The 22548-nt window shown below is 40.1% G+C and overlaps 1 protein-coding gene across 2 annotated transcripts in view; it reads right to left on the bottom strand.

Moving 5' to 3' along the window:
- Nucleotides 1-18868, bottom strand: part of srebf1 (sterol regulatory element binding transcription factor 1) — a 41617-nt gene extending 22749 nt beyond the window's left edge. The window contains exons 1-7 of one of the 2 annotated variants that reach the window (XM_048609264.1): nucleotides 18552-18868; nucleotides 15767-16168; nucleotides 7672-7841; nucleotides 6254-6391; nucleotides 4153-4371; nucleotides 2742-2856; nucleotides 2107-2291 (exon numbers count right to left, since the gene is read on the bottom strand). In XM_048609264.1, coding sequence (XP_048465221.1) covers nucleotides 2107-2291; nucleotides 2742-2856; nucleotides 4153-4371; nucleotides 6254-6391; nucleotides 7672-7841; nucleotides 15767-16168; nucleotides 18552-18684 — 1362 coding nt within the window. In that variant the 5' untranslated portion in view covers nucleotides 18685-18868. Of the gene's footprint in view, nucleotides 1-2106; nucleotides 2292-2741; nucleotides 2857-4152; nucleotides 4372-6253; nucleotides 6392-7671; nucleotides 7842-15766; nucleotides 16169-16946; nucleotides 17143-18551 lie in introns of those variants that run through there. The other variant, XM_048609265.1, reaches the window with a different exon arrangement.
- Between the last annotated feature and the right edge of the window lie 3680 nt (nucleotides 18869-22548).

A 22548-nucleotide genomic window follows, 5' to 3' on the forward strand; every position in this document is an offset into this window, starting at 1 on the left:
TATAAATTGTAAACAATTGCAGTCCCAACACTGATCTCTGAGGGGCACCACTAGTCCCTGAATGCCAACCAGAAAAGCACTCATTTATCCCCAGTCTTTGCTTCCTGTTAGTTAACCAATCCTCTATCCACGCCAATACATTGCCTGAAACGCCATGCACCTTTATCTTGTGTAGCAGCCTTTTGTGCAGCACCTTGTCAAATGCCTTTTGGAAATCCAGATACACCACTTCTATTGGATCTCCATGCTCACAATGTCTTCACAGAATTCCAGTGAAGTGGTTAACCATGACTTGCCCTTCATGAACCCATGCTGTGTCTGCCCAATGGGACAATTTCTATCTAGATGTCTTGCTATTTCTTCCTTGATGATAGATTCAAGCATTTTCCCCGCTGTAGAAGTTAAGCTAACTGGTCTATAATTCCCCATCCTTGGTCTACCTCCTTTTTTTAAAACAGTGGCATCACATTTGCTGTTTTCTAATCTGCTGGAACTGCCCCAAAGTCCAGCGAATTTTGGAAAACTACCAGGCGTTCATTTGCTACTTCTCCCGCCGTCTCTTTTCATAGCCTGGGATGCATTCCGTCAGGGCCAGCAGACTTGTCTACCATTAGCTTGCCCTACACTACCTCTTTCGTGATTCAAAAAGGTATAAAAACGAGCATAAAGCCACTTTACCTGAATGCTCGTAGCGTTCAAAACAAGTTAGATGAGTTAACGGCACAAATCATCGCAAATGAATATGATTTAGTAGCCATTATGGAGACATGGTTGCAGGATGGTCACGACTGGGAATTAAATATCCAGGGGTATGAGATTATTTGAGAGGTAAGGAGATGGTGTAGCTCTGATATTTAAGGATGACATCAGGGTGGTAGTGAGAGATGACAAAGGTTCGATGGAGAATAAGGTTGAATCCATTTTGGTGAAAATTCGAAATTCTAAGAAGAAAATGTCACTGATAGGCATAGTCTATAGGCCACCAAATAATAACAGTAATTGATAACAAGGCGGCTAAATGCAGGTGAGGACCCAGAAACAGTCATGATTGTCTCTTGGTTTGCTTCCCTCTGCTTCCTTAGTGCATACTGAATTTAGCACAGTTTTTGACTGCCAGCTTCCGTGGTTTAGCAGAGGGAGAGACAGGCAACATGTGACAATGGGGAGCACGAAATACTCAATCTATCAATCAATCAGTTGGATAGAGGGGAGGTCATGTCACTATATGACAGTGTGCTATATCATACTCAGCAAAAGCATGTGATTATAGCTTATGTGGCAAACACACTACATGAGTTTCAAGGAAATGACATTGAGGAAGTCATAGAGGAAGATTCCTTAGTGGGAAGAAGGGGGACAGGTCAGTTAGAAGATACCAGCACATCAGTCAGAGGCTCATCCAATTACACTTTAGGGGGTTGGCCAGTCAGTCCTCCAGTCAAGTGCATGCGGTTTCGGAATTACAGATAAATTGTAAAATCTCCCCAGAGAGTGAGTGTGAAGCATAGAAGGCAATGAGAGCTCAGTAGTTTGGGACAATGAAGTGGTTGTGAGCCCTTCAGTGTACATGAAGCATGCAATACTGAGTTGTGGTCCATAAGCCTTGGACAGATGTGAATGCAGTTGTAGAGCTAGACGGAATACTGGGCATGTGAGAGTGAGTTAGTAGAGAGAATACAGCAGCACTTACCATCTTTTTGATGTATCACACTGCAGTGACCTGTGCTGCAATTCTTGTCCAAGCTGACTGGGTCTGGTGGCATGGTCAGTCCCTTTTGGTGATTAGTTAGAACCATATCTGTCTTGGAAGCTGGGAGACAGCCTGCCTTTCCTTTCTCTGGTCAAGCATCGCAGCTAGGGAGGTATTTCCACACTTGCAGTATCTGAGGCTGGGCTTTAAATAGAGAACCAGAGGAGTAGAAGCACGGTGCACTTCTGCCTCTCTGGCCACACAATTGCCCAAGGTACCCAAAATCTCAAGTGCAGAATTAAAGAGATTGTGACAGAAAGTTCACTCAGGCCATGGTGGACCACGCACCATAAAACAAACTTTAATGACACATGGGAAAATTCAGCCCATAGCCGCATGACAGCAATCATACGTACCTTAGTATCATCAAAAAACAGGCTGTCTGCTTCAGAATCGCTGCTGCTCACGGAGAATGGGCTGTTTCGAGGTGGGGAGCCAACATCAGATGGTGGTGGTGTGAGCAGGTCAGGATCCTGCTTCAGTCCATTCGTTGTTGCGTCCACGTTTATTCCATTAGAAGACACAAGATCTTTCAGAGATTCTGAAATTAAACATAATACATGATACAAATGGGACTCATTTCTAATAATAATGTCTAACTGTGAAGTACACAACCACCAAGTCAAACATCATTCCTCACAAGAGAAACCTCGTTGAGCCCACAAACAAATGTAATGATCTTACTGAATGGCCCATGGAGATTACTCCTACTCCTAATTCAAACAAAATGTACATGGAAGAACAATATATGCTAGCTAACCTGTATATTGTCCCAAGTCCAGAGAAAGGAGAGGGAGAATGCTTTGTACATGAGAACATTTGCAAATATGAATCAAAACGTGACCAACGTACACAGGCCATAGCTCCCAAACAACAAATTAAAAAACAGATGTATTTTCTTTGCACTAATTGACATAACAACGTGCTAAAATTCTCGATTCCCCTACCCCTACCCATCTGAAAGCACATACCACACAATAATAACACTTACGGTTTTTCTGTGCGGCCATTCTCAACACCATGTTCTCCTGTTTCAATTTCTGATTGGCTTGTTGTAAAAAGCGGATATAATCAACAGCTTTCCTCAATATTGCTGATTTGTTCAACTGTCCAGGCAAAGAAAGAAAACAAAAAAGTGTTTTCAAAGGATCATAAATTCACTTCTACATTGTGGTGAAAACACAGCTTCTTAAGATGCATTCCTACAATAATGGAGGTTCTGATATTAAGTAGTCTGTTAAAAGCTGATATGCTTCCCTGCAAGGAAGGAAATCTTAGACCAAACATTGACTCAGATTGTTATTGTGCACCTATTACCAAATAGTCACTAGCAGCATTAATGGAGAAGGAGCTGCAGTGCCAACAATGAGATCTTTCAGCTCCACAATCTTGTCATTGATGGATGACCTGTAACTTCTCAATAACCTTATGAACCGTGCATTTCTCCCCCTTGTTTGGTGCATTGCGTGGTTTGCCACTTGCTGGCATACGATTAATGGGAATTTTATCTGCAACTACCAACAGAGGGACGATTGTCAAAATAGTGTTTCCACTGATCAAAGCCTGAGAATACAGAAATTTATAAACAAGCTCAGGACAATAATGAAAACAAATTCACATTACGGTGCCCTGACTCCGGGTTAGAAACATGCTTGGTTTGGAAGATAAGGTACAGCAAGAATAAAAAAAAAAGCTGAAGTTTTTTTTTCCATTTTACAGGTTTACCTCCGCCTCTTCAAGATCTAGACTGCCTGCCCGACTGCCCAATTCCATTCCTCATTCAGCAGTGTTGTATTACTCTGCTAAGTAGTCTAAGTAGGCTAGTTGAGTGAAGATGCATCACAGCTGAGGTTGATCTAAGCCTCAAACGGCATTCAAATATACTGTAGGGCTCTTGTGGCACAGAGACAGTGTCCCTACCTCGAGGCCAGGAGGACCAGGTTCATGTCCTACCTGCTCCACAGGTGTGTCATTACACGTTTGAACAGGTTGATTAAAAATATCTGCATACAAATATATACTTTCCAGCATGCATCGGGGATAATGATTAGAAATAGAAACAAGAGCCTATCTCTCGACATTCAAACGAAAGGATAGACTAACTAATTGCAACCGACTCCACACAGTCCAGGAAACTGACTAAGAAAATAGGGAGTTACTTTTTAATCAACCTGTTCACAGGTTATTACACACTACTGGAGCAGGTGGAACTTGCACTCAGGCCTCTTGGCTCAGAGTTAGTGATACTACCACTTGGGCTATAACCTGGCGATGACTTTCTGACAAGGCACCAAGAAGATGTTCATATTTTTAAAAAGAACACGTATAAACAAAAACAAACAAACAGTCATTTAATCAACTATGAACTTTTTTTTTGTGGACAGATTTTTAGTTTACTTTACCTTGCTTTCACTGCCAACAATGAGATCTTTCAGCTCCACAATCTTGTCATTGATGGATGACCTGTAACGTTTCTCAATAGCATTATGAGCCGTGCGTTTTTCCCCCTTGTTTGGTGCATTGCATGGTTTGCCACTCGCTGGCATGCGATTAATCGGAAGTTTGTCTGCATCTACCATCAGAGGGACGGTTGTCAAAATAGTGTTTCCACTGACCAGAGCCTGAAGAACACAGAAATTTATAAACAAGCTCAGGACAATAATGAAAACAAATTCACATTATTATTTGTTTAAAATCAAAATGCCAGTTTCTTTTAAATTGCATACTGCTGAAATATAATACATAAATGCTCCTCTAATTTGAACTTTCCTTGCTTGTTACACTCAACAAGTGGGCATAATCAGTACCAGTGCAGTGAAACCAGGAAAATGATGTCTTAATTTCTGGTACTAGCTAAACTCAACTCGGGTAACAGCACAGTGCTACACTTAGCCTTAGTACCGGAGTTGACGAGAAGGGAAATAGGTGAATGAAGATACTTCCCATGGTCGCTGAAGCCCCATTGCTGGCAATGGGTGCGAAGTTCACATGCAATCAGGTTTGGACATGATAAGCTGAAGCTGAACAGCCTGCTGAAAATCACTCATGAATAATTACGAATTAAGTAGCAGGAAGTATAAAGGTTGTTAAATAAAAATCATTTGGTATTCTTGCACCTCCTAAATATATCATGTGTCTTCTGCTGAAGTCATTTTAAAGTCGAAGTAGCGTGCAGCACTACCAGTTTTGGCCCATCACACAGCTTCCTCAATTTAAAGAAAATGCAGGTGTATCTGTCGGGATGTTGCACACAGGTAACACGTTCTAGAACTCTGTTTGCAATATTTAGTGGCTAGTTTCCTTTCATCGGTGGGAAGTAGTGATCAAGACTCACAGACCAGGAAAAGCCTCATTATTCTTGTCATCAAATATTTCTTTAGCTTCTCAAGTGCATTGTTGTTCTTCTCAAGGAGAGCTTCAAATATTCCCCATGAAGAAACAGGTGGTTTTCTCTCCCTTTAGTTTTAAGGAAATGTTCAATTGCAATTTGCTCTTTGCACAATTATACAGCATTACTTTCATCTAACAAATGGAAGAAAGTCTCCACAAACAACAGAATACCACAAAAGTAATTTCCCAACATATGTTAACAGTGACAAGTAGCTGCAAGGGAGCAAAAGGCAGTGGTCTTATTCAAGGGTAGCTTATTCAAAGCTTTTACTGTGTACTAGATTAATTGTGAATGTCCATCATTTACATGAAATAATTCAAAGGGTTTAGTGAATTGTAATTCATCTACTTTAACTTGCAAAATCTACAAAAACTATTTCTTTCTTCAATGATAATGAAAGCTCGTAAGAACAGAGGGATCCTTGGGGTGCTTGTCCATAAATCCTTGAAGTGGCAGGACAGCTTAATACTGCAGTTATGGTGGAACATGGGACACTTGCCTTTATCAGTCAAGATGTAGATTACAAGAACAAAGAGGTTCTGTTGCAGATATACAGAACTTTGGTTAGGCTATTGCTGGAGTGATGTGTGCCGTCTGGTCATTGCACCAAAGGAGAGATGTGATTGCACTAGATAAAGTGCAGAGGAGATTCACAGGGATGTTGTCTGGGATGGAGCACTTCAGCTATGAAAGGAGACTGGATAAGCTTAGGCTGTTTTCTTTTGACCAGAAAAGGTTAAGGGTGGAACCTGGTAGAGGCGTATAAAATTATGAGGTGCATGGACAGGGTGAACAGAAAACAGCTGTTCCCCTTAGTTGAAGGGTCAATATCAAGAGGGCAACACTTTGAAGGTAAAAATGTAGAAGTTTAGAGGGACTCAGAAAAATATTTTCAACCAGAGGCTGGTAGGGGTCTGGAACTGCACTGAGAAGGTAGTATAGGCAGTTAACATCAACCTTTAAAAAGTACTTGGACGAGCACCTGAAATGTCACAACATTCAAGGCTATGGGCCAAGTGCTGGAAAGTGGGACTAGTGTAGATATTGTGAGATTTTGGCAGTACAGACTCGATGTGCCATTTCCATGCCGTATGATTCTATAATTTACCTACCGGCATTTGCAGAGATGTAGTTTGAATTGGAGAAGTGCTACTTGCTAGAGTTGATATAGTAGGAGACTTTACTGATGTTACAACAGTACTTCCATCTGGCTTCAGTGCTGTGAGTAGCAACTGGGGTTGGAAAAGTACCTGCAGAAGAATACGAATAGAAAGATTAAGACAAACCCACATTTATATATTACCGCATAACCCTCATATCATTTTCTGTCACTGCAACATTTTTCTCCAAGTTGTGTTTTGTGATTCATTAAATATCAGTCAAGCAGTTTGATAGTGCATGAAGGAGTGAAAAAAGTGTTCTCTAATTTTAACAGGAACTTTTTTTGCCAATTTTCTACCCTAATCGTCACCTCAAGGTGGGCTTCACAAGCCTGGAATGTCATCCTGTATATTGTCAAATACCAAGTCTTTTGGTGTATTCACATTATTTGACTTTGGAGATGGAACTGACTCAATCCTGTCCTCAATCAAGATCCACACTGAATGGTGGTCAAGAGTAAAAAAATGTGCTGATTTTCTCCCCCTTTGTTCAGGGGGACTCAGGCTAATTGTAACTCCCCTATTATTACACCAAGATTAGCAATTTCAGATCTCCATGTTCAATATGCTTCAGTTCCTTTCAACAAACAAAGGTCCTCAGTTGCTTCATCAGTCTCCAGCTTGGCATGACAGTCAACAAATACATGAACAAATCCTTCACTCAACATTTATTCTCTCAGATGTACAGCCTGTCGCAAAAAGCTTTTTTACTGAAGTTATTATAATTTACTTATTGTATTGAGACTGAACTGCTTATTAAAATGTGAATTATAGCTGAACAATACATTTTATTTGTGGATTTAATATCATCAACCCAGAGTTTATTTTGTTCACTTGCTATGTTGGAAACTTGGCTTAACTCACAATCCAACTTTTACACAATATCCCTTTCAGTATTTCCAGCAAATTCATGAAAGATAAACCATCAGCTATTCCTGGAATCAGGCCCTGTGCCAGTGTGTCCTTAGGTCACCTTGCAATTTCCCTACATTGTGAACTCAAATATTAACAGCATGGCTTAATTTCTTCAACAAAAGTACTATGATCACGAGCACATCGAGAGTAAGATCCTTCAATGTCAATTAAGCTGGAGTAGAATAAGGCAATGTACATTGCAAAATATAGCACGTGGAGGAACTGGGGAATGAAATCAACACTAACAAACTAAGAAAAACAACAAGTTCTGCAACAACCCCTAGGTGTTCAAGAAGGAAATTTTTTTTTCAGTACTTTTTTTTTTTTTACAGTTCTGAATACAACATTAAGTCGGAAATCAGAATCTGGGTCTAAGAAATTCAAAGCTTTCTGCTCCAGTGCACACTCACTTCCTCAGGCGTTTTATTTTTGAATAGAAAACTGAAATTACTTACTGGTACTTGCTGGAACTGTGAAGCGACAGTTGGAGAAGAACTCGATGTTGCAGTTGTTAAAAGGTGCTGGGCAGAAATATTCTGGACCTGGGTCTGAATGGTCATGGGCTGCATCTGCTGTGGAACTGCCAGACTCTGCAGTTGCTGGGTAGCCATCCCCGGTGTTGGTGCTACCCAAAATAAATCCAAAGGAAAATTAAATTTCAGCTTAAGATACTTTACTGGGATCAGGGCAAAATGTCTAATTTGGATCTCAGTTTTGGCTCAGTGGTAGTACTCTCGTTGGTAAATCAGAAGAACATAGGTCCAAGTCCCACTCGAAAGCTTTAGTTTATATCGTCAGTGCAATGACGATATGCAGCTACAGTGCCTGTTGAAAGGGTTGCCAAGATTTTGAATTGAGGTTCAACCTCACTCTCAGAAGGCTGTGAAAGATTTTACGCCACAGGCATTGGGAGTTCTCCTGGCCAACATTAATCCCTCAACCATTATTAGTAAAACAGATTATTACACAGTTTTTTTGGGGACCTTGTATGTAAATTAAGACCATAAGGCATACAAGCAGAAGTAGGTCATTTTGTCCATTGAGTCTGCTCCAGCATTCAATGGGTTCATGGTTTATCTGATAATCCTCAACACCACTTTCCTGTCTTTTCCCTAGCCCTCAATGTCCTTAGAAGATTAAAAAGATTGATCTCTATCTCAACCTTGACATTCTTAATGAACCAGCCTCAACAAACTTCTATGGAAAAGAATTTTGCAGATTCACAACGTTCCAAGAAGTTTCTCCTCATCTACCTTAAAATGAGCAACTGCTTATTCAGGTCCAAGGCTCTCCCACAAAGGGAAACAACCTTTCTGAATCCACCCTATCAAGCACTCTAAGAGCTTTATATATTTCAATAAGGTTGTCTTTCATTCTTCTTCCGAGTACAAGCCCAATCTACTCAACCTCTCCATACTAGCTATTTGCCTAGTGAAGCTTCTCTGGATTGCCTGCAATGCCAGTAAATCTTTCCTTGGATAAGGAGCCCAAAACTGTTCACAGCATTCCAACTATGGTCTGACCAGTACCTTGCATAGTTTTCACAAAAGCTTCCTAATTGTATACTCCATTCTCTTTTAAATAAAGTTGGCTGCCACTTACGTCTTTGTTACAATGATGATTGCATATCAAAAATACTTAATTGAGCATACAATACTTTGGGATAGTGCAAGTTGTGAAAGGCTAACAAGCGTAAGCACCTTGCTTTTAGAAGTCTCAGAGTCCTTGTTTCAAAAGAATTCCCCACTCAACTAAGAACATTAGTTACAAAAAGATGTGAAGTCCTATAATCTGCTAAAGGCAAAAGGTCAGTCACCAAGGTCAACCATTACTTAGTCACTTTTGACCCAGCCCCGGTGAAAAACCAGCCCGCTTCCATTTTTAAAAAAAAGCCCTTCTTCTACATATTTCAGTTAAAGTTGGGAAAAATTTACCCTAGCTTTTATTGTGCCATTTTCCAGCGAGCAGCTGCAAAACATAATGACAACCCAAGAGAAAAAGACAGGGCCCCTCAATCCATGAATGACTTATTGCTATGGCAAAGATGAAAAACACACCTTTGACACTTTTGCAACAATTCACCACTGACTTTGAAGTCACTCATCCAACAAACTACCTTACAATTGGCAAGAAAACACATCCTTGGTTGACCCACCAGGAGATAGCCTTTAAATTATGATAATGAACCATTTATCTTACTCGGATAAGTTGCTAAAGAGAAATTTAGAGCATTTCTTTTAAACAGTCGGCTGTTACACAATTGAATATCCTACTATAATTCTGTTGCAAGTAGAAATCACAAAAGCACCCAAAAAATAAAAAGCAAAGTAAGTTAGAAAAAATGCAATGTTCCTTCAGGAAGCACCATGGCATGAACAGCCTCTTTCACTAACATACAATGCACATGTTAGACCCAAAGAGATACTTGCGGACTTCCCACCACCTCAACAATTAAGCTCTAAATCAGAAAGCCCATGGGTGGCCTTCTCAGTCCGCCACCAATTAAAATGCTTTCATGGTGAATTAGCAGACATGTAAGGGCCTCAACCTGCCACTAGGACAATTGCCTGTCTTCTTCGCAGGCAGGAAAACTGGCCACTTTAATAACCTTATTTCCAAATGCCCTGATAACCTAAGCTCCACTCCCAAAAATTAGCTTGATTGTACAGCTTTACATGGCTGGGCACCTGGGCCTTCAATTCTGCTTTCCAACTCCCGAGGGCTGCCAGCCTCAGATTGGCCAGCAATCTCTGGCAAGATGAGACTTCAATGGCAAGACTCCTAATTGAACTAGAAATTTATTAGACATCGCCTATGTACCCACTTATCTGGCAAGCTTTTGTGCTGGTAGAGGCAAAGAACCAGTTTCTGCTGAAATTGTTTATTCCAAAAGAGAGGACTAAATACTACCCTATAATTCAATGCTGAAACTTAAGTAGAAAAACTGGTTTCATGGATTAGAACACTGGGCTTGAATGATTTACATTCAAATTCCCAATGTGTCAACTAGTACCAGAATGCTTTCTTCATGTGTCCCAAAGTCAGAAGCAAGTTTTGAACTTGGACCACTGCACTTTCATTCATGTTATTGAAAAAAATTGTCAAAAGGAAAGATTCATGTTTCCATTCAAAACCTTACAAAGATACAGTGATATTTTTTAAAAAAAGGCAACATCATGCACCGTCTACAAGAAAATATTCCCTTTGGAAATTAGTATTTATTTAACAACATATCACAGAGTGAAAAGCAAGTGAAAAGCACAGTTATAAAATGAAATCAGCAATGATGCGTTGGCCAACAATGGCAAGTTTTCAACACTGCAAGATCCATCCCAGGCAACATAATGATGCAATAAGTTACCCACAAATTTCTTTTATTTACTTATAGATTTTGTTTTTCAATTGTCTCAGACAGTTTAACCTTGTCAAAAATAAATACTTGCCCACTTTTTCCAGGGCAGCATGGGGCATCCGTGGTTAGCACTGCTGTCTCACAGTGCAAAGGACCAGGGTTTGATTCCAGCATTGTGCCACTCTCTATAGAGTTTGCAAATTGTCCCTACGTCTGCGTGGATTTCCTCTCACAGTCCAAATATGTGCAGATTAAATGGATTGGCCATGCTGAATTGCCCCATACTGTTCAGGGATTTGAAGGGTAGGTGAATTAGCCATGCTAAAAGCAGGGTTATGGGGACAGGGTGGGGGCTGGGTCTTGATGGGATGCTCTTCAGAGGGTCGGTGCACTTCGATAGGCCAAATGGGCTCTTTCCGCACAGTAAGGATTCTATGACTGTAAGTTAATTTAACTATTTTAAAAACAATCTGTACATCTGAGTACTGTCTCTTAATCTTCAGTAGCCTATTACCACTTGGACAACTCTGGCCCTTGATCAAGACCTGATGCAAATGGTAAAGTGATGTACTTATCCAAATGTCTTTTATGTCTAAATGTTAAAGATATCAATGGATATGGGACAATGCAGGAAAATGGCTTTGAGATGAAAGATCAGCCATGACAGATGAATGGTGGAGCAAACTGGCGGGGCCAAATTTTCTTCTTCTGTTCTTATTTCCTATGCTGACAGGCTCTGAAACACTGGTACATGTAGTCTGAATCCAAAAGACTCTCAAGGCATGGACAGAATTATACAGCACACAAACTGTTCAGCAAATTGTGCTTTTCTTAGCTGTTTGAAAGAGCTACCCAATTAGACAGACACGTCCACTCTTTCTCTAATCCTTTCCAAATGTATGCAACTTGTTACTGTGTTCTAGATCATCATAATTACTGATTATTTTCTCTGATGGTCTGTTTTCCAATCATCCTAAACTGATGGCCCCTAGTACTTTGCCAACCTTTGAGTTAAATAGCTTTTCTCAACTATTCTGCCAAGTAAGATAACATAAAAGGAGAAAGTAAGTTCAGGAAACAGAACTTCCCCCCATAAATTTGCCCTAAATGTTAGCCTGAGTGAAATGCAAGTGTTTTTCTCCTTAAAGGCATGAAGGCAAAGGCAAAAACAGGATACATATAGGGGCAAGTAACAATTTTCTATCCTTTCTTTCACATTTAAAACATTAATTCTGAAAGTTGAAGACAGCATTTGGATATTGATGAGGCCCACTAACAAAAGCACATTCCACTTCTTCCTTTCCTGTTGCTTAAAGTTCACAAAGCACAAGTTTTACACCCATTTTCAAAATAATTTTACCCACATAAAAATAATTTTATTCACATAAAATGACAAACTAAATATTCCACTTACTGAAATGAAAAAAAACAGCAAGTTAAATACAGTAGGTCCTCACATCAGGACTATTCCTACGAAGAAATGAACTTCATTTGTTTATTATTTAACAATACTGGAACTAAAAGCCTGCATTACTCAACAGTCCATGCTTAATTTAGGCTGACTTAACTGAAACAATGACCTTAATTTCAGAAGGATGCATCTCACTCTGAAAACTTATTTTATCCATAACTTCCTAAACCATTTTAAACTGTACATAGGTTGACTTTAGAAGACAGTTTCTGCTGATGAGTAAGGACAGGCCAAACTTGCACACAGTGACACTCACAAATATTCAGTGATGTGGACTTCGAGGATCACATGAGAGAAGGTCCTCCCAGCAGTCAGATTTAAACAATATAGTCATTATATTAGGGTTGCTACTGGATATATTGAGTTCTACATGTTAAAAACTAACCATGAGAGCATTTTTCTCAGGTTAAACACAGGAACATAAGTAGTAGGAGGAGAAGATCATTTGAACCAATGAGCCTACTCCACCATTTTAAAAGATCATTGCTAATCTGATTGTGACCTTAATTTCACATTCCTGTCTACCACAGCATAAACGTTTGAGAGTCCTGCCAATCAGAAACTTGCTTAATTCAATCTTGAATATATTCAATGACCAGCTTCCAGTGCTCACTGCACAACAGAATTGCAAACACTGATGACCCTCAAAGAAGAAATTTCTCATCTCTGTCGTAAATAGGAAATTGCTTATTTTGAAACTGCACCCACATCCCCATGAAAGAAAACATCCTCTCAGCATCTATCCCATTAAGATCCCTCAGAACCTTATTGGTTTCAAAAACATAACCTCTCATTCTTCTAAACTCCGATGACCATGGGTCCATTCTACCTAACTTTTCTTCATAAGACAGTTCCTTTAGCAGAGGAATCAGCCTAGGGAACCTTCTCTCAACTGCTCCAATGCCATCATGTCCCTGCTTAGTTAAGATGACCAAAACTGTACACTGTACCCTGAATATGGTCTCAATGCCCTGAACAGTCGTGGCAAGATTTCAATAGCTTGTGACTCAACCCTCCTCACAATAAAGGCCAACATTCCATTTATCTTCCTAATTACTTGCAGAAGCTTCATACTAACGTTCTGAAATGTACACTGACAATAAGATCCCTCTATGTTGCAGCATTCTGAAATCTCTCTCCATTTAAATAATATTTTACTTTTCTAATCTTCCTGCCAAAGTGAACGACCTCACATTTTCTCACTTCATATACCACCTGACAAATGTATACCATTCACTTATCCTTCTCACAACTTATCACATATCCTATTGCATCACCAAAAACTGAGGCTACAATACAGTCAGACCCTTGTATTACAGATCATAAATAGTTAAGGCCGCAACATTGATTCCCATAGCAATGCAGCTACTACAGTTTGCCATCCTGAAATTGCCCATTTGTCCCTACTCTCCTTTTCCACTGAGTTAACCAGTCCCCTGTCCAAACTAATATACCACAACACCATAAGCTTGTATCTGTTCAGAACTGTGACAATGTATTGCATTCAAAACATACAAGACCCACCCTGCCAAACTATTCAACACAAGTGTTGTTCTTATTGCTCTCAGTGAGTGCTTTCCACCTTTCATTGTGAATAAGGCACCAATATTACAGAAAGGCCTCAGATTCAATTATCGTTCTTTAATGATCTTATACAGCACAGAGAGGAGTGATAAAGTCAGCCTCAGTCAAACTAGGTTTTGGGTATGTACAGTTTAAAAAATGATCAGGAGCTTTGTCAACCACTATTAGATAGGAGGCAATGGAAACCCAGTAGTGACTTTGCCCACTGGCAACAGGCTGGCAAATGCACATGCACCCATCTGTGAAAAATGCAAAACTAAGTTTCTGATTTGGGGGCCTCTTAGCGAGCATTACAAATAGCAGTGCTTGGTCTGGCTAAATACGGGCACTTACTCAATTACATTTTGAAGACAGTCTTCAAATCTATGGATTTTTTTTTCATTCAGGCAGTTCAACATATTATTATTCATTCTCCAGATTGTAATGCCTTAGTTATGTTGAAAGTTTGAGAGAGTAAAGAGGTGATTCAGCACATCACACTTATTAAGCTTTAACCTGATCCTATTAGACTAGCCCTTCCCCCATGAGCCTTAAAAAATAAATTTTAAGTAAGTACCCACTTTCATTTTAAAACGATCATGGATTCTACTTTCTCTAGTACAATTAATCAATTAAACACTTCTCTGTTCATCTTATTGACAACTTTAAACACATCCACTTCGGTTACAAACTCACCAAGTAGTGAAAGAGAAGTTTGAATCATCTTCAGTTCTCATTCTAAACTTCTTTCTTCTAATGATCACTGCCCTAGTCCCTATTGTCTCCTCATAACTAATAGCCCTCATTTCTTTCACTTACCCTAGTGAATTCTCTTTTCACAATTTCCACATTCTTGCTATCCTTTCTAAAGCAGAGGATTTAAGAACGGACAAAATATTCTAACTTTGGCTTGGCTAATGATTTATGTAGACTCAACCTTACCTCTTCGATAAGTGCACTGCTTATGGTACAAGTGAGCCAGAGGCTCCAGATTCAACACTGATTTGTGCTGAGTGAGTTAGCGTCAGTAGGGGGCAGAGTTACTGCCTTGGATTACAGGTGTGATTTTAAAAAAAGGCAGTTGCACTTTCTACTGATCACATTAAATAGTCAATGCTGGGACCCTCAGTGCGTCAAGCAGAAAAGACTGTACTTGGCTAAAATGTGCACAGCCACACACACACCCTAATACTGAGATTCCTGCCATCAGGTTAAGCCTAGAAATAAACAACTATTTGGGTGACACATTGGTGGACATTATACCAATGGATATTATGCCAGAATTACTGAGTGCACTTAAGACTGGAAGGAAGAACACAAGAGGCAAAGAAGAAGGGATTTTACTTTACAATTTTATGCAGCTCTTCAAGTTCATTTGTTAATATATCTGAAGCCAAATGGTGTCTTTACCATTCATGCATCTGCACATCACATAAGAAATAGCAAATACTAATGCAAGCCCAGATTAAAATGCTTCCAGGAGTTAGAAACTTTAGTTATGAGGTTAGATTGAAAAAGTTGGGACTGTTCTCCTTGGAGAGAAGAAAACTGAAAGAGGATTTAATAGAGGTTTTCAAAATCATGAGCAGCCTAGATAGATTAGATAGGGAGAAGCTGCTACCACACGTAAAAAATCAACAAGAATGAGACGCAAGGGTGATGTGAGAAAAGGCTTTTTGACACAGTAGTTAGGGTATGGAATGCATTGCCTGGAAATGTGGTGGAGACAGGTTCAACTGAGGCATTCAAGAGGACATTGGGTGGGTTATTTGGATAAAAATAGCACGTAGGGATATGGGAAAATGGCAGGAGATTGGCACGAAGTAACAGAACAAGCGCAGGCATAATGCACCAAATAGCCACCTTCTGCACTGTAACAAATCTGTGACTCTGTGAAAAGGCTCAAAATCCTATGTCTATTGTTTCGATATTTTTAAATTAACCTGTTCAAAGGTGTTACGACATTCCTCTGAAGCGGGTGGGACTTGAACCAAGGCATTCTGACACAGAGGCAGAGACAGAGACACTACTGCACCACAAGAGCCCTTCATTCTTCTAATCCTATTTCAATTTACACATTTTGTATTTAATTATTATTATTCAAAAGGCCCAAACCAAGAAAAAATCATATTCATTCTGTGGCATGTTAAAAATAATCAATTACCTGTAAATCCATTGGAATTCTGAAAGCCCAATGACTGTTGCTGCACAAACTGTGGCTGTAGTTGTGTTGAGGTTGTAAAACTTTGCGACATCATGAGAGGCTGCTGCTGTTGACTCTGTTGCATCTGAGCATTTTCTTGCTTGACACGTTGTGGAGAGGGGCCCTGAAGGAGCTGCGACTGCTGCGGACGCTGAAGCTGCTGTTGGACCCGAGAGCCTTGATACGTTTTTGCAGGAATTTGATTCTTGCCACTACTCCCCAACAGGCTGTCGAGAGTCAAGTTCAGAGACCCCTGGTTAGGTGTGATGGATGAACTGCTATCCTGGAGAGGGCTGCTAGAAAAGGTGTTGTCAAACAATTCAGGGAAATCTCCATCCTGATTGCTAATCAACTGCAACATATCTGTAAATAAAATGGAATACATATTACAAAACTAGACAGATAAGTTGCTACTTCTGCAAACTGTATCCTAAAATAAAGGAGCCAGTAGTACATTCATTGTAGACTTATAAAACCATTTACATTCCCCCAGTTGCAGGTTTGCTCCAACTAAATAAATCACTATAAGGTTACCAACATAACAATGTAACTGGAATGCAAAACTAATTAATTAATTGCAATGTATCTTGGGTCATCAGATCTTCTGATAAGGTGTTACATAAATGGAGGTAATTTTTGTTCATAAATTCTACACTGGAAAAATCAGAATCTTTTTAAAGTTATAATAAAAACACAACTACTTTAACACAATCAATTTCCAAACCAATAGCTACTTTAACACAATCAATTTCCAATTCATCAGATCTTGACAGAGGATATCATTTCCATTAGTTGTACAATCTCCATGGCTCCCACATATTTTGGACAACTTCCAATGCCTGTGTATTTCAGATCTTGCATAAATGCTAATTTGTTTTAGAATTATAAGCAAATAGCACAAACATTTTCATTAGTCCCATTTTTCCCATTATCACAAATGTGTTTTTAAAGCTTTGCTTTAAATATTCTGCTGTTCATGCTATTCTAAAAGTGAACTAGATACATCTGAAATCAAATGTAGCAATCTTGTAAAATAGTTGAAAGAGACTGTTTAAAACAGCATTAAAATACACTATCTGCACAAGTATTTGCGCCAGTAAACCTCAATCTTTACAGTAACACTATACTGTAACAGTATTACCTTCAAATGTGCAGTCCATTGCTACACTTCATCTGTTCAACACTTGATACAAGGGTTATGCTGCTACATTAAGAGCAATATTTTTGTAAGGCACAAGAGCACCTTAGGAGCTTATCTGTTTAGTCTTTCGGAACACTGCACATACAAAACCACACTGCAACACAGTAAGCAAACAGAATTGCTTTACACTTCTTGCCTCCTCTTCCTCCTCCTAAGAAAAAAAATCCACTGACTGTATTCAAATTGAGGGGCGGTTTTTGGAATCTGTTTTTTTTCATGAGGTGATCTGGTTGAACCAATCGCTGCAGTGCCCCCATTGCTCGCTATGTTTGGCTAACCACTCAGACATGACAGAAAGGATTTGTGTAATAGTCTATACTTCCAGGGGCACTGACTAATTCACAAAGGTGAATAACCAGAGGTTACTTTCGGACATCGCTCCCAAATGCTAATTCCAATACAGATATAGTACAAACCATCAAACTCACTCAAGATGTTTAAAATCATAGTCTAATACTGCAACATTACTTAATTTCTAGATTTTTTTTAAAAAATGAGTGCACCATATAAAATACTGAAAGACTTAACAGGTTAACAATTTTAAAATATCAGAAAGGGCTTCTCAGAATGTAAGTACTGTTAAGGATTAAAACCAAGTACAGAAAATGATTCCTTTTGCTTTGTAAAGTTTCCAAGATGCTGTTCGCATCTTGGAGTAGATTCAATGTGCAGATGAACTTGAGAATTTCGCAGAAGGCAATAACCGCTAGTAACCCAGGCGTGACGTCACTGACTGAGAGGCTGAAAGGGGTTTGGCTGAAATTGAACACACAAGTCAGCAACTGTAACCTTGCCAAAGCTGCAACGAATCGATTATACTGGGCACCAGGGCAAACAGCGTGCAAACTCTCCATGTCGGAAGATATACAAATTCAACAATTTTAAACATGAGTTTTATATTGTTTAAGTGTAAAGATGATTTTCTCCTTTCCCCATATCTCATGGTAATTAAGTGTAATTTTTTCATAAGTCCCTTTCTTTCATCAATGTTTAAACATTTATGTTAGAAAAGGAGCAGCCTGACAAGTAACTTTAACAAAATAAAATTCAGTGAATGACTGAAGCTGCAGTAACACCATTACTATCCCGGGTTAAGGGCTGTTTACACCCTACACTAATACAAACTGACTTTAACTATTATATGGTGCCTGTATTTAAATGCTGCACGAAGTTTATAAGTAGAACAACAATATTATGTACGTAAATTTATACAATTTTTCACAAATCATGGGAGTATTTACTTTTAATTAAATAATTTTACCAGTATTCTTGATTTTGATATCAGTAAGAATTGTTTACCAAAGAATTCTACAAATTGTTAGTTCTATCTACAACTATCAATGCATAGAATACAAGCTCAATCGTTGGATCTTCAAACAGCCCATTAAGCAGTACCCTGTTCTAACAGACAATGAGCAGAGTTGCTAACATTAACATCTAGACCTTGCAGACTATCCACAGGAGCCAGGCTCTACCCTACACCTCCACGATCCTGCTTCCCCCCCCCCCGGGATGCTGCCCTCTCAAGCCCTGCCCATCACTCACCATCAATGTCACTGAGCAGTGCACTATCGATCTCGCTGCTCTCGGTCAGAGACGGCTCCAGACTGTCCAGGGCCGAATCCTCGAACATCATGGCCGGGTCAGGAGCAGCGTATGACTTCCCACTGTTATTCATATTAAACAAGGTGAATGTCCCAGGCGTGGAGTGGGGAGGATCAAACCGGCCCGGGTGGTGTTGATGGGGGTGGGGTGGGATGGGATGAGGTGGGGGAGGGCGGGTGAGGGGTATGTTGAACTCCCTGTTTACACCGAGCTCACCGGTCGTGGAACCATGTCAATAAACGGCAGGAGACACCTAACTCGCTAGCAGGAGCTGGAGGGGTGGGTGTCTCCCGCACACCCTAACACATCTTTTTGATTGATAGCTAATGTGGCCAATGAAAGACCAGAAGTATGTGGGCTCGCCCTGCTGGGTGGGCAAAGTGGACCAATCATTTGCAGGCTGGGTTCAAGTTCGGTTGAGAAGGCGCCGGCGAGCGCGCGGGCGGAGCTGGTCCGCGTGCCTCTAGAACCAGCGGAATGCAGCCAATGAGAACGCGGTCTGCGGCGTGGGGTGATCTATCGTCATTGCTGCAAGCCACCGCCCTCTGTTTGTGGTGATTACATCATCTCACTTCCCCACGTGGGGGCTGGGACTAGTCGATTTTGTGGTTAACAACAAGAAACTGTTAGAAGTGTCACAGGTGGGAGGGCACAAAAAATTAGATTGGACAAGTAAATTGGACTTTTCAGCGCAATTAAGGTGGTAGTTAGGCCACAAAAACAAGCTATATAGAACATAGAACATTACAGTGCAGTACAGGCCCTTCGGCCCTCGATGTTGCGCCGACCTGTGAAACCAATCTGAAGCCCATCTAACCTACACTATTCCATTATCATCCATATGTTTATCCAATGACCTGGCTCAAACTAATGGTGTAATATTCCATATCAGCTCACTTCAAACATAAATCATTACAACATATTGATTGTATCCTGATGAAGGGTAACTGGATTCAAAACGTTAACTCTGCTTCCTCTCCACAGATGCTGTCAGACCTGCTGAGTTTCTCCAGCAATTTCTGTTTTTGTTTCAGATCTCCAGCATCCATGGTTATTTGTTTTATTATACCTTGAAATATCATTCTTGAGCATAACTATTAGGACCCCTCTTAACTTTCTTGACTCTGCTTAAATAAAAGATTGGTAAGCAGCATGCACAGACAGTCAAGTGGGAGAATCGTGATGTGGAAATAATAAAGTGGAGGTGCCGGTGTTGGACTGGGGTGAACAAGGTCAGAAGACACACGATGCCAGGTTATGGTGACTTCAGCTGACAAAGGAGCAGCGCTGTGAAAGCTTGTGATTTCCAATAAATCTGTTCAACTATAACCTAGTGTCATGTGACTTCCAATCTGAAAGTAATGACGATGAGGTACAAAAAGGAGCAGACTGGTTATTAAATATTCCTGGATAGATGGTATTTGGGAAAGATAAGGAAGGAAAGAAAGTAGGAGGGCTGCATGTATTTGATACCTTAGATTAAGTCAAGGTCAGGATCTATTTGGGTAGTGCTAAAAACACAGTAGAGATACTGTTACTATATTTGGTATATTGCATAGAATATCAACTAATTGGAGAGATAAAGAGGGATAAATATGGAATGAAATTACACAGAGGTGAAATAGTAATTCAGTTGTTATTATATGGAACTTTAATTATACTAATAAGTCTGGGATGGTAACAGAATAAAGGAAAAGAGACCGAGTGATTTTGAAGTGCATTTAGGAGAGATTTTTAGTCAGTGTTTTTTGGCCAGATGAGAAAGCATCATTGACAGATTAGATTCTGTGCAATAAGGCAGATCAAGTGGACAATGATGATCTTATCTAAGTTTTAGGCTAGCAATCCAAGTAAAAATACTTAATTGAGAGTGAGTGGGGTGAGACTACCTCTAGCACAGGTAAGTGGCAACGACTGACAAACAGTCCTGCAACAGAACAATTGGTTGCCTGTAAACATGAGATGGTTCAGGTACAGTCAAGGTATGTTCAAGGGGAAGAAAGGTAAGACAAACAAAACCAAAAGTTGTGGATGCCGAAAGAGATAGATAGTAAGATGAAGCGGAAAAGGAATGCGTATGATAGATGTCTGATTGATAATACAGGTGAAAACCAGGCTGAATATAGAAAGTTCCAAGGGAAATTAGAAGCAAACAGTGGAAGATGTATGCAGAACCCTGAGCATCACACCTACCTGCCTCTTCAAACACTATGTGCCCCACCTTTAACAGGGTGTGCAGATCTGCGATCAAGCTGTCTGGTCACTCCAGGACACAGAGAGTGGTTGGTGCATGGAATACGCTGCCAGTGGTGGTAGTGGAGTCAGATACATTAGGGACATTTAAGCAACTCTTTGATAGGCACATGGATGATAGCAAAATGTAGGGTATGCAGGTTAGTTTGACCTTAGAGTAGGATAATAGGTTGGCGCAACATCGTGGGCCGAAGGGCCTATACTGTACTGCTTTATGTTCTGTGTTCTATGTTCAAACAGTGAGGATGAGAAGAAACTGATAGCTAAGGTAAAAAGGAATTCCAAACATCTTCTAGAGCATATGAATAGTAAAAGTGTGGCAAAAAGAGGTGTGGAGCAGATTAGAGATCAAAAAAGGAAGGTTAATCTCAGTAGTGGAAAGGCACCAAAAATGATAGTCTGGAACAAAACTAACGGTCACTTGGTCAAATGTGTATTAACTAAAGACAGCCAGAAAATATATGTTAAATGCAAGACATGTTTAACAAACTTAATAGTGAATTTTATTTGGTAACAGAAATGAATGATGTATCTAATATGGTTGATGTGGTATACTGAGACTTCTAAAAAAAAATAAATGATGTGCCATATTTTGTTATGGATTCCCTCATGATTAAGGATGACTTTCTTCCATTCCAATGTTATGGGTCCTGAAGTGACCAGGCAGCCTGATTCCAGATCTGCACACCCTGTTAAAGGTGAGGCACATGGTGTTTGAAGAGGCAGATGGGTGTGATCTTAGGGTTCTGCATACATCTTCCACTGTTTGCACTTGACCTGCACCTGGGCTTGTTGTAGTCATTCAGCTGGATGGTGCCTACGTAGATGTTTCTTCTCCAGTTTGGACAATCTTGGGCAACCTTGAGCAAGGGAATCCCAGGAGGTGGTGGGGATATTGCATTTTATCAGGGAAGTCCTTGAAGCATTTCCTCTGTCCTCCTGGTAACCACTTACGGTGATGAAGCTACGAGTAAAGAAGTCTTTTGGAACCATGTGGATGATGTGGCTTGGCCAATGCAACTGATTGATTTTAACCAATATCTTAATGTTGGGAATGTTAGCCTGATAGAAGATAGTGATTTTGGAACATCTATTTTGTGGAGGCTCCACTGGTGCAATTTCTTAAGAGATTTGAGTTTCTATATTATGTATGCCTCCAACATAAATGGGATGGATATCACAAGGACTTGAATAGTTAGCTTGCTCTCTCTCCACAGATGCTGCCTGACCGACTGTGATTTTCAGCACTTTTTGTTTTCAATAGGAGGGAAACTATCCTGCCAACACAGCTGTCCTATAGATCATGTGCACAGTACCAGATGTGATGTCTTTGTCATCAAACAATCTGTTCCATCGACTGCCAAAGTTTGTTCTGGATGTAATGTTGATTTTAATTATCTATGTCTCTTCACTGAGAGGTGGCTGCCAAGTTATGAGAATTGATCCACATTGTCCAGTTCCTCACTGTGGATTTTGATATTTGAGGAACAAGGCTGTGCAGTGAGAAGGGAGAACAGCTTCAAAGGGAAAAACAGCATGGATTGAATTGGAGACAGTCAGTTACTACAACAGGGAGAGGAGGCTCAGAGTCCAGAACCTGAAAAGGAACATCAGGATTTAAAAGTGGTATTGGCAACAGGGAGGACCTGAAATGCCATGTAACATATGTGTCAGCAAATTTGAC

Source organism: Rhincodon typus, chromosome 21 (assembly GCF_021869965.1).
Source record: "Rhincodon typus isolate 14 chromosome 21, sRhiTyp1.1, whole genome shotgun sequence".
In the NCBI taxonomy this organism is placed as follows: domain Eukaryota; kingdom Metazoa; phylum Chordata; class Chondrichthyes; order Orectolobiformes; family Rhincodontidae; genus Rhincodon; species Rhincodon typus.